The sequence below is a fragment of the Aquarana catesbeiana genome, linkage group LG01, assembly GCF_042186555.1.
Source record: "Aquarana catesbeiana isolate 2022-GZ linkage group LG01, ASM4218655v1, whole genome shotgun sequence".
Lineage (NCBI taxonomy): Eukaryota > Metazoa > Chordata > Amphibia > Anura > Ranidae > Aquarana > Aquarana catesbeiana.
In genome coordinates this window covers 517,599,331-517,611,399 of record NC_133324.1, presented here as the reverse complement: position 1 = coordinate 517,611,399, position 12,069 = coordinate 517,599,331, and the positions used below count along the sequence as shown (strand labels likewise).

At 41.6% G+C, this 12,069-nt stretch overlaps 1 protein-coding gene across 1 annotated transcript in view; it reads left to right on the top strand.

Moving 5' to 3' along the window:
- Positions 1–11,823, top strand: part of MED16 (mediator complex subunit 16) — a 37,858-nt gene extending 26,035 nt beyond the window's left edge. Inside the window, exons 11-14 of the mRNA XM_073594055.1 lie at positions 4,571–4,763; positions 4,840–5,053; positions 5,154–5,237; positions 11,403–11,823. Coding sequence (XP_073450156.1) covers positions 4,571–4,763; positions 4,840–5,053; positions 5,154–5,237; positions 11,403–11,529 — 618 coding nt within the window. The 3' untranslated portion in view covers positions 11,530–11,823. The remainder of the gene's footprint in view (positions 1–4,570; positions 4,764–4,839; positions 5,054–5,153; positions 5,238–11,402) is intronic.
- The last annotated feature ends 246 nt before the right edge of the window (positions 11,824–12,069 follow it).

Genomic DNA, 12,069 nt, shown 5'->3' with positions numbered 1-12,069 from the left:
TGACTGGTGCCGGGACAAGGTCATCCAGCACCCAGGGCGAACATGTCAAGGTGCGCCCCCCACCCCGTTTTATGCATGAGCATAGTGTGCAGAGGTCAAAGTTCGATAAATTACAAAGTGCAAGGGTAAGGAGCAAAAATAATGTACAGAGTGCAGCATTCAGGAGTGGATAAAGTACAGGGTGTGCAGATATGGTTTATGTAATATACAAAGTGCAGAAGTCAGTGAGTAAACTACAGAGTGCAGAAATAAGTATGTGCACCGCAGTACCCCCAGTGAGGCATTTCACACTTACAGTATACATAAAGCCACCCATTTATCTTCCTGCCTGACCCAAGTATCTTCTCTGACATTATCGTTCATAATAAAGGTTTAAAAATTCCCAGGAAATTTTTTTTTAAAATCCACCCTTGTAGTAGGGCCCCCGTACTGCATGGGTTAAATGCTCATTTAGTCTAGAGGCAGAGGATTAAGGTATAAATGCTTAAAGGCTAGGCTCACCTTTTATTTAAACAATAATTGCACATGTTTTTGCCAGCAAAAAATGTGCATTTATTATTTTTATTTTTTTAAATGGTAGCCTACAAAGTATTGCACTCATGATCATCAGACCATGCGTGTGATGTCAGGCTCCTGCACACGCTGCCTGAGGTATGGTACAATCGGCTTTAGTACTGTATGGTTCTGACCATTTAGAATGGTCGGGTATCAGGAAGCTGGTGCGTACAGATGTAGTAAGCCCAATGTACACTGTGAGGGTGCGCAGCCTCGCATGGGGGTGCCCCCTATGAATGGGGCTGGAGGGTCAGGATCTCTAGGAGAGTAAAAAAGATCATTAAACATTCAGTATGTAAAGTTTTAAATCGGCACTCTGGGCTGTAGTGCATACTTCAATGACCATAGAGGCAGCCAGTGTAAAGGAGCTAGAAGACTCTGCAAACACAAAGGGGAGAAGGACACAATGCCTCTAAGTGTAGAAGTATGGAAACAATTAAATCCAAAGACAGGTAGGTACTCACAAAGAAATCTAAAAACAGCACTTTTTATCACATGGTGATCCTGCTCAGTGTTTCTGTGGGTTGTTCGACTCTGTGTGCATCCCCTAGTGTCCAGTTGGCGGCTGATGCAGGTGGCGTCCTACACTGGCTGCCTGGTGTCAGCTTGGGGAGCGCTGGGGGCTCGGGAGATGGCGTCACTTCCAGGTCTGGAGCCGGGGATGCGGCTTCGCATTTGACGCATGCATGCTCCTTCTTCAGGCCACACTTGTGATGCCGGGGAGAGGTGAGGGAGAGAACTGAGGATTTGGGCGACCGCATTGCTGGACCGTGGGAAAGGTGAGTGTGTGTTTATTAAAAGTCTGCAGTTTACACTTTTTATAGCCGCTGACTTTTAACAAACACAAAAACGAGTGGAATTACGCTTCAAGTTGGTACACATGCACAGGTTTTTTTTGTTCAGATTGCTGTCCGATTAGGTTCTTGCATCTACACAAGTGATGTGGATACAGGAATATGCAGGGACATTGTATTCTGACAGCGGGGACTCTCCACTGTCAGTATACACTGATTTAGTGCTGCATCCTATTGGCTGCAAGCTGCTGATTGACAAGGTTTTCCAGCAGTCCTGTTCGAAAGAAGCTGATTTTTAATGATTGGCTTCTGTCTAACAGCGGGAGCTACACACAGACTGAAAGTCAAGAAGCGCACTGGAGCTGGCTGGAACATGGAATAAGGTAAGAGCAAGCTGCGATTTCTTTACCTCCCCACACATACACTGCAAGGGTGGAGTTTTTTGTTTTTTTTTCACTTTCCTGGACTTGACTCTATTATGCAATTCATTGTTCACGTTCATTGCTGTTTATACTTAGATTTTTTGATAGGTTACGAATTAATGGGACTTCTGAGGTGCTACGTAGATGTATTCCACATACATGTGATACCTTATCTTATTAAAAACAATGTGTGTATGGAATACATCTATGTAGCACCTCAGAAGTCCCAGTATATTCCTAACCTATTCAAGAAAGCTACTTTTTCACTTGGTAAACCTGCAGTGCAAGGTGCAGGGCAGGTTTACAGATGGCATAGTACAGGGTGGAAGGCAGAGAAGGTCAGGACTCATGGGGAGAAGATGCAGTCTGCCATCTGTCCTCTCTTCTTCACTCGGGGAGAGCTCTGGAGTGTGCTGGGCAGTGGGCAGGAAGCAGTGATCAAGGCTGCAGTGTAACCTTCTCTTCTTGCTCCGCTCACCAGTACTAGAGCTTTTTCCGTGAAAGCCCCGACTCAGCCAGCCACACTAACAAGAGCACAAGGAGATATTTTCACTTTTGCGGCAGCAGTTTTGGATGGAAGATCCTTTAGGCAGTCCCCTAGTTTTGGTTTCTTCCCTGTTCTGTTCTTAGGTTTTGGACAGTCCATTCAACCGTAGGTGGCAGCATAACCCAAGCAGTAACAAAACAGTGTCCTGTGATGTACTCAAAGAAAAGGATTTTACAGGCCAGCCAAAACTCCTAATTTTTGTTACTGTATGAAGTTAATAGATTTGAATATATGAATTCCTGTTTTTCTTTTTTTCAGATCCTTTTTTTAATGTATTTTCTCCACATTGAGAGTGACTTCACACTGCCCCACCGCGCTTTTGCTAAAGCAAAGCTAACCCACGGTTTTCATGCGGTTTAGCTGCGCTTTCCCATAGACTTGTCTGAGGTCCTATGATTTTGGTGCAGTTTCAAAAAGTGCACCAAAACTCCTGCATCTTTAGTGCATGTGTGAAGCCACCCTATCATGCAGGCCCAAATACAGATACAGGGGTTGAAACAAACCATATAACGCTGCCAGAGGTGCTTATAATGGTCATCTTTTATTTATATATTTAACATTTTCCTCCAAATGGTGAAAAAAACTGTAAAAATTGTTAGCTGTGATAAGCCTTTTATTTGATTGTTGCTTGCTTAAATGTCTATCTAAGACTACTCTGTCCACTGGGTGATAAAATTGCTGTTCGTTTTTCACTGTAAAATTAACAATTTTGTCACCATTTAAAGCAAGGGGAAGATCAAAGATCAGTTGGATTAACGGGTAATAAATCTTTGTTACAGGGAGGACTCAGCTAAACAATAAATGTTATGTTATTACTATTGACAGACTGAATTTTATATATATATATATATATATATATATATATTTGTTTTCTTTTGTGTTTTACTTTAGGTACTTATTTACTAAGTCATAAACAGAAGAGGGTAGTCAGACAAGCCTTTACAAACATATTCCTGGAGGTTATTTTTGGAGGGCACAAATCACTGGTTAAAAAAAATCCGAATGGGCTAAACTTGTAGCCCTTCACAGCCCAGTTAGGTTTAAGGCCTTTTACACACTGCAGCTTGAAAAAGCTCATTACAGCATTATTTTATTGATCTAAAATGCATATCATTGTTTACAAAGTGCCTGTGCACAAAACAAGCGGTGTGTTTTCTTGAGTAAAAAAAAAAATAGAAAAATCGGCGTTCCCGGTCAATATTTTGCACCGGTGCGTGCACATGAGCATAAATATGAATACGTTTTCCCTAGGATTGTATTGTGCGCGCAAAACAAACGCCTGAAATGACGTCCAAAACAGATGCTGAAACATCAGTCCGTGTGCTAGAGTCCTAAAGGGGAGGGTGGGGTCTTTTAGTTGACCAAAAACTCTATGATCAATGCAATAGCTACCTCACATCTTGGGATACCTCCTAGGTCTCATGCATGCTTTTGTGCATTTTCTTGTACCTGGAAGACACAGCTGAAGTGAACAGCCATCCCTTATAATAAATAGCTGTACACAGGTATATGCCACGCTTGTGCAATTTTGCACACAGGTGTCAATCGTGGAACACACACAAGCCGATTAACACCCATGTGTATGCACAATTTTACACAAGCACAGCATATACCTGTGTTCAGCTAGCATTCAGCCATTCATTGCTTTGGTGTAGGAAAAGGCTATTTTTCTTTATTGCCAACATGCTAGGATATTCCCCTGAAAGTACAGTAAGAGGGAAGAATTCACAAAGTAAGGGTCCTTTCACACTGGGGCGGTTTGCAGGCGCTATTGCGCTAATAATAGCGCCTGCAAACCAACCCGAAACAGCCGCTGCTTTAATTCCAGTGTGAAAGCTCCGAGGGCTTTCACACTGGAGCGATGCGCTGGCAGGACGGTAAAAAAAAGTCCTGCCAGCAGCATCTTCGGAGCGGTGAAGGAGCGGAGTGTATACCGCTCCTGCCCATTGAAATCAATGGGACGGCGCGGCTATACCGCCGGCAAAGCGCCTCTGTAGAGGCGCTTTGCGGTGGTTTTAACCCTTTCTCGGCCGCTAGCAGGGGGGGTAAAACCGCCCCGCTAGCAGCCGCATACCAGTGGTAAAGCGCCGCTTACAATAGCAGTACTTTACCGCCAACAACGCCCCCGCCCCAGTGTGAAAGGACCCTAATTGCACATTTTTTTTATTTGTTTGCCAGTGTCATAGCAAATTGACCAAGACATTACTGCTTTGAAAGTCTAAAATGTCCTTACCCAGTACTGTATTCAACAGGGCTCTTCATTCCGGCCTGGGCACAGTTTTTTACGTGATGGAGCCTCAATGGGTACACTACGGGAAATGATGGTGATGATTCGAATTTGGGGCCTTCTGAAACCCAGCTGTCTACCCGTATACACAGCCACATCGGATACACAGGATAGCATGTCTCTACTTTTTCGTCTGCTCACCCGCCTCTGGATGTGCTGTAAGGATTGCTCTTCTCCCTGTGATATATTGTATAATGCCGAGTCTATTCTGACTGTAATGTATTTGGCATATAGGTCGGGATGAAAATCACCCCTGTGAACCAGACGATGCACTGATCGATGAGTGCTGCCTTCTTCCCAGCCAGCTTCTAATCCCGAACATGGATTGGTTGCCTTTGGGGAATGGATTGATCAGTCGGCTACAGGGAAAGCTTCCTCTGCGTCTGCAGTTTGGAAAACCTCCTGGGGCACCCAGCCATGCATCTGTACAGTATGAAGCATATACAAGGTAGGTCTAAACAGCTCTGTTGTAAATAGTTAGGTTATCCTTTTGTGGAATAAAGACAGACTTTGTTATAAACTGCTGATACACTTTTGATTTTATCCAGGTCTCCCTCCCAGCCAAAAATTGACCATCTGAGAAGATTACATTTAGGAACATTTCCTACAGAGCCTTGCAAATCCTGTACACGGTCAGTTCGGTATTATCTTTCTAATATAGTACAGTAAAACCTTGGTTTGCGAGCATAATTAATTCCAGCTTGTAATCCAAAGCACTTGTATATCAAAGCATTTTTTTTACAGGGTATAAAAGAGAAGAGAGGCACCTCTCAGTATAGCAATAAGTTGCTAAATGTTGTACCTTCATTAAATGTAACCATATTGCTACACTTGGAGGCTCCTCTCTTCTTTTTTTATACTCAGTTGTGACATGACGCTACTCTTATATCAAGACATTGCTTGTATATCAAGGCAAAATTTATTAAAACATTTTGCTTGTCTTGCAAAACGCTCTCAAACCAAGTTACTCTCAAACCAAGGTTTTACTGTATGTGTGTTTTAAAATGTTTGTTAGTTGCATATATTAAGCATGCCAAGAGTTCTTTGCATCTGTAAATCCACTCCGCATTTGGGGAGCTCTCTGGAATCTGGCTGGAGTGTATTAGACACAATTCAGTTTAACCCTTTCGTGACTAAGCCTATTTTTGAAATTTGGTGTTTACAAGTTAAAATCCGTATTTTTTGCTAGAAAATGACTTAGAACCCCTAAACATTATATATATATATATATCTATATATATCTATATATATATATATATAGATATATATATATATATAGATATATATATATATATATATATATAGATATATATATATATATATATATATATATATATATATATATATATATATATATATATATATATATATAATATATATTATTAATTTTTTTTTTTTTTTTAGCAGAGAATCTAGAGAATAAAATGGAGATTTTTGAAATATTTTATATCACATGGTATTTGTGCAGCTGTGTTTTTAAACGCAAATTTTTGGGAAAAGGGACACTTTCATGAATTTTAAAAAATCCAAACAGTAAAGTTACCCCAATTTTTTGTATAATGTGAAAGATGATGTTACGCCGAGTAAATATATACCAAACATGTCACGCTTTATAATTGCATGCACTCGTGGAATGGCGACAAACTACGGTACCTAAGAATTTCCATAGGCGACGCTTTAATTTTTTGTACGGTTACCAGGTTAGAGTTACAGAGGTCTAGTGCTAGAATTATTTCTCTCGCTCTGATGATCACGGCGATACCTCACATGTGTGATTTGAACACCGTTTACATATGCGGGCACGACTTCCGTATGCATTTTCTTTGCTGCGCAAGCTCGCGGGGACAGGAGCGCTTTAAAAAATTTTTTTTTTTTCTTATTTATTTTATTTAATTATGTATTTATAAATTGTGTTTAACCGGTTCAATACAGGGCATTTTCACCCTCTTCCTTCCCTGGCCAATTTTTAGTTTTCAGCGCTGTCGCACTTTAAACGACAATTGCGCGGTCGTGCAACGTTGTACCCAAAAAAAATTGACGTCCTTTTTTTCCCCACAAATAGAGCTTTCTTTTGGTGGTATTTGATCGCCTCTGCGGTTTTTATTTTTTGCGCTATAAACAAAAGAAGAGTGACAATTTTGAAAAAAAACACAATATTTTTTACTTTTTGCTATAATAAATATCCCAATTTTTTTTTTAAAAAAACAAATTTTTTCCTCAGTTTCAGCCGATACGTATTCTTCTACATATTTTTGGTAAAAAAAAATCGCAATAAGCGTATATTGATTGGTTTGCGCAAAAGTTATAGCGTCTACAAAATACGGGATAGATTTATGACATTTAAAAAAAAAAAATAAATTTTATTTTTTTAGTGGCGATCACAATTTTTTTTTTTTGTGACTGCGACATTATGGCGGACACATCGGACACTTTTGACACATTTTTGGGACCATTCACATTTATACAGCGATCAATGCTATAAAATTGCATTGATTACTGTGTAAATGTGACAGGCAGTGAAGGGGTTAACCACTAGGGGGCGGGGAGGGGTTAATATGTTTCCTAGGGAATGCTTCTAACTGTAGGGGGAGGGGACATACAAGGGGAGGAGACCGATCAGTGTTCCTCCGTTCTGGGAACACAGATCGCTCTCCTCTCACCTGACAGGCTGTGGATCTGTGTGTTTACACACACAGATCCACGGTCCGTCCCGGTGAACGGGCAATCGCGTGTGCCCGGCAGACATCGCGGCCGCCGGGCACACGCATCGGGTCCCGAGCAACGCGGCGGGCGCGCGCGCGCCCCCTAGACGGCCGGGAATCCCAGGACGTCATATGACATCCACCCAGGATGGGAGATCCCATCCCAGGACGTCATATGTCTATGGCTGGGTAGGGAAGCGGTTAAAAAAAAAAAAAAAATTTTTTTTTTGATGACTTTTATTGCTGTCACAAGGAATGTAAACATCCCTTGTGACAGTAATAGGTGATGACAGGTACTCTTTATGAGTAAAAGACCCCCGATCCCTCCTTTGTACTTCAAAGTATTCAGATCGCCGAAAACGGCGATTCTGAATACTGTGTTTTTTTTTTTTTTTTTTTTTTTTTTTTTTTAAAACCGGCACTATTGGCAGCCGAGTAAACGGCAAGTGACCTCATGACGTTGCTTCAGTGTTTACAATTAGGAGGCTGGAACGAAGCCACCCACGGCTTCGTTCCAGCCCGCCCCCAGCCGCCGGAGGCAGCTGATTGGTCACCGGGCCTCCCGAACGAACGGGAGGCCCAGTAAGAGCGGCGGGAGGGGGGGGGGAGCGGCTTTTAGCCGCATCGGTTGTTATACTCTGATAGCTGATCGCCCGCTCTAAACAACGGTATCGGGATGATGCCTGCAGCTGCGGGCATCATCCCGGTATAACCCCGGAAAGCCGAGTACGCACATCTGCGTACGCTCAGCGGGAAGGGGTTAAAGAAAAATGAGACTTTTGCATTTCTGAGTGGCATTTAAAAAAAACTTTTCTGAGAGAAATGCAGGCTGCTGTTGCTACTTCACATTTTGAACATGCTATTTTTCTGGCCACCCTGTTTTCCTCTTGAATACATTTTGCTTTCTTGAAATGTGGTCAGATAAGGATGTCTAATTTTATATTGACTTTCCTAAAGTGGATACTTGTTCCTAGTCATTAAATCAAACTTTACTTCAAAGGTTTGATGAGTGTATTTGCTAGATAACCAGCATCATTAGAAGGGAATTATAAATTGCAGCACTCGTGTGTCTCACAGGAAAGGTTGCTTTATAGCTCTCGGATTTACTGGCTGCCTGGAAATACTCTTTAACCACTTGCTGCCCGCCCACCGTCATATGACGGAGGGACGGTGCAGCTGTTGTTCTGGGCCACCGTCTAATGACAGCGCAGCCCTCCAGGCAGCCCAGGGGGCGCGCGCGCCGCATCACTTGGGTCCCGGTGCGCGTGCCCGGCGGCCGTGATGTCCGCCGGGCAGCCGCGATTGCCCGGTAACCGAGCAGGACCGTGGATCTGTGTGTGTAAACACACAGATCCACGTCCTGTCAGATGGGAGGAGACTGATGTTGTGTTCCTTGTACAGAGGAACACTGACCGGTCTCCTCCCCTTGTGAATCCCCTCCCCCCCACAGTTAGAATCACTCCCTAGCAACACATTAACCCCTACAGCACCCCCTCCTGGTTAACCCCTTCATTGCCAGTCACATTTATACAGTAATCAATGCATTTTTATAGCACGGATCGCTGTATAAATGTGAATGGTCCCAGAAATGTGTCAAAATTGTCCAATGTGTCCGCCGCAATATCACAGTCACGATAAAAATCGCAGATCGCCGCCATTACTAGTAAAAAAAAAAATAATAATAAAAATGCTATCAGTCTATCCCCTTATTTTGTAGACGCTATAACTTTTGCGCAAACCAATAAATATACGCTTATTGCGATATTTTTTACCAAAAATATGTAGAAGAATACGTATCGGCCTAAAATGAGGAAAGAATTTGTTTAAAAAAAAAAAAAATTTGGATACTTATTATAGCAAAAAATTTTGTGTTTTTTCAGACTTGTCACTCTTGTTTTGTTTATAGCACAAGAAATAAAAATCGCAGGGGTGATCAAATACCACCAAAAGAAAGCTCTATTAGTGGGGAAAAAATGATAAAAATTTCATTTGGGTACAGTGTAGTATGACCGCGCAATTGTTATTCAAAATGCGACAGTGCTGAAAGCTGAAAATTGGCTTGGGCAGGAAGGGGGTGAAAATGCCCGGTATGGAAGTAGTTAAAATACATTTACCCAGTGATGTCCCAGAAACATTCCTTGAGATCCCAGTTTTGTATTCTTTCCTGTAAGTGTATGGCATAGTTGTGACCTGTCATTGTTGGTTTTATGCCAAGCAGTGATGGTTTCTGGCCTGTTCTGCTTTTTACTGTGAAGAATGCGTAAGGTGACAGATGACACCACTGCTTGTGAAGTCAAAGTAAAGAGCTATATTTTTGGGGATTTAGTTTTTGCATTGGCTACCTTACCCCTTGTGTGTTCCACAGTAGAACAAATGCCCAGAATCTAACAAACTGGGACCTCTCCCTCTTCTCAACTAAAAATGCAGATATCTATACAAGATTAAAGGCTGTCTAATTACTGTGCGATAGTTGGAAATGGTCTAGAAAAACGTAATCCAGTAGATTGCAGCTGCAGCTCTCCATTTAGAAATCCAAAGCGTGTTCGGTCATATATGCTCCACTAGGGGGCACATGTAGGACGGTCATATGATGTCATGTACTTTGGGGATATCTGGATAATGCCTGCAGCTACAGGCATCATCTAGATAATCATTTTTTTTTTTTCGCTGGCGATTCTGTGCACCGTAAGAACAATAGTAGTGGCAGTTCAGCTGCTTGATCGTTCCTACAGGCAGCGAGAGGGGATGACCCCTCCAACTGCCCTCCGGTGATTCACCTGTGCGATCGGTAAACCGGAGAATGAGTTTGTCACCGGCCGGAAGTTTGCCATAGAGATTTCTGGCGCAACATTATGACATCACGTCCGGGCTGGTGGAAGTAAATAAAGCCGAGGACACGGCTGGAAAGGCTTAGAGGTTTCTTTTTTTTTTATCTCGGCCTTTCCAGCCTGGAGGAGAGATGTGGGGTCTTATTGACCCCACATCTCTCCATAAAGAGGATCTGTCACGCACTCCTCCTATTACAAGGGGTGCTTACATTTCTTCTAATAGGAATAAAAGTGATCAAATTTTTTTTTTTTAAAGTGTAGAAATAAAAAAATGTAATCAAAATAAAGAAGAAAAAAAAATTTTAAAGCATGGTCGCGCACAGAAAGGAACGCATACGTAAGTCGGGCCCACATATGTCAAAGGAGTTCAAATCACACATGTGAGGCATCGCTGCATGCGTTAAAGCAAAAGAAACAATTCTAGCCCTAGACCTCCTCTGTAAAACACTTATTGGTGTACTTGTGACTTTATTAAAATAGTATTATTTTTAAATGCAGCTAGTGTAAGTTCCTGAATTTTTACCAATGGTAGGGGGCGCTAAAGTGCTGGCAATAATCGGTGAAATGTCACAAACATCAAATAAGGCTTTGCAATTACAACTTGATATGCATAATAAAGTGCACCATGCTTAATACGTTAATATGAATAAATGAAATCACTTAAGTTAGCATTGTCTACACTTTGAGGGGAGCAGCTTTTATTAATCACAAATTTTTATTAAATCTATAGCTTGAGGTGTAAACAATAATTTCAAAGTTCCTGAATTTGACTTACAGGGACTCTGCCTGGAGAAGGTGGTAGCAATTCTGGGAACCAGTCGGGTGTGCTGCATGCATATACTGTGAAAAGGAACATGCTGATCTTATCAGTCTGTTTCTGCTCCTTTACAGCCACAGGCTGGAGCAGTCAACCAATTCATATTGCTTAACTGGAGCAGGCAAAAGTTTTTTGGCAGATACTTGCACATTTAAAAATCCTTTGAAGCTCTATACACACAACCACACAAACATACACTTTTATTTGTGTGACTGCCCACTTGCATCACTTAAAGCTGTAAGTCATACCAAAACAACTGAAACCTGGCATCCCCTTTTTCCCTTTTTGAAAGGTCTGTTTTAAGCTTGGTACAGGTTCTATGTATAAGTGAGTTCATTTTTATGTCATATCATTTTTATTATTCAGGATGTGCGTGTATATATAGTTATATGTTTAGTACTGTAATTTAATTGCCATTATGGAAGAAATTGTGTCTCCTTTTTTGCTCAGGTGTGGCTGTGTAACAATGCTGAAGTCTCCGAATAAGGCGACTGCAGTGAAGCAGTGGGAGCAGCGTTGGATTAAAACCTGTCTATGTGGCGGACTTTGGAGAAAGATGCCCCATACTTACTCTTGACATTTCCTTTGCAAAATTCAACCTTCATAATGGTTTGGGAAGCTAGAGAAGTGGAATATGAGCCTGCACCCTTTTCCCCGCTACTTGAAAGTACGTGTCGCCTACTAGCCAAACTACTTCTACAGTGGGGATGACAGTCAAAGAAACTGAGATAACCCTTTTTTGTACAGAGACTAATATTCCTCTGCAGCCATGGTTATTTTTTTGTTTCTTCTTTTCTAAAAGAGCACCATCCTGTAAATGCCAGTTGTACTGTAAATAAACTGTTAACAATAAAATTGTGAACCTAAAGAATGAAGGAAGCTCAGATTAAGGTAGTGTAAAGGTAAACTGGCCTCATTTTGTTGTGCCACTAAATTGCCTACTGTATGGCCAACATTACACACCTGTGTAAGAAACTTTAGGTACAAATATATTCTTACAACCTACCTATGCCACCTCACAGATTTAACCTGTCTTTTCAGCACTTGCCTATTTAGCAGTTGAGGGGTGCACAGAAAAATGATATATGTTTGAAGGTACATTTAAAAAAAAAAAAAA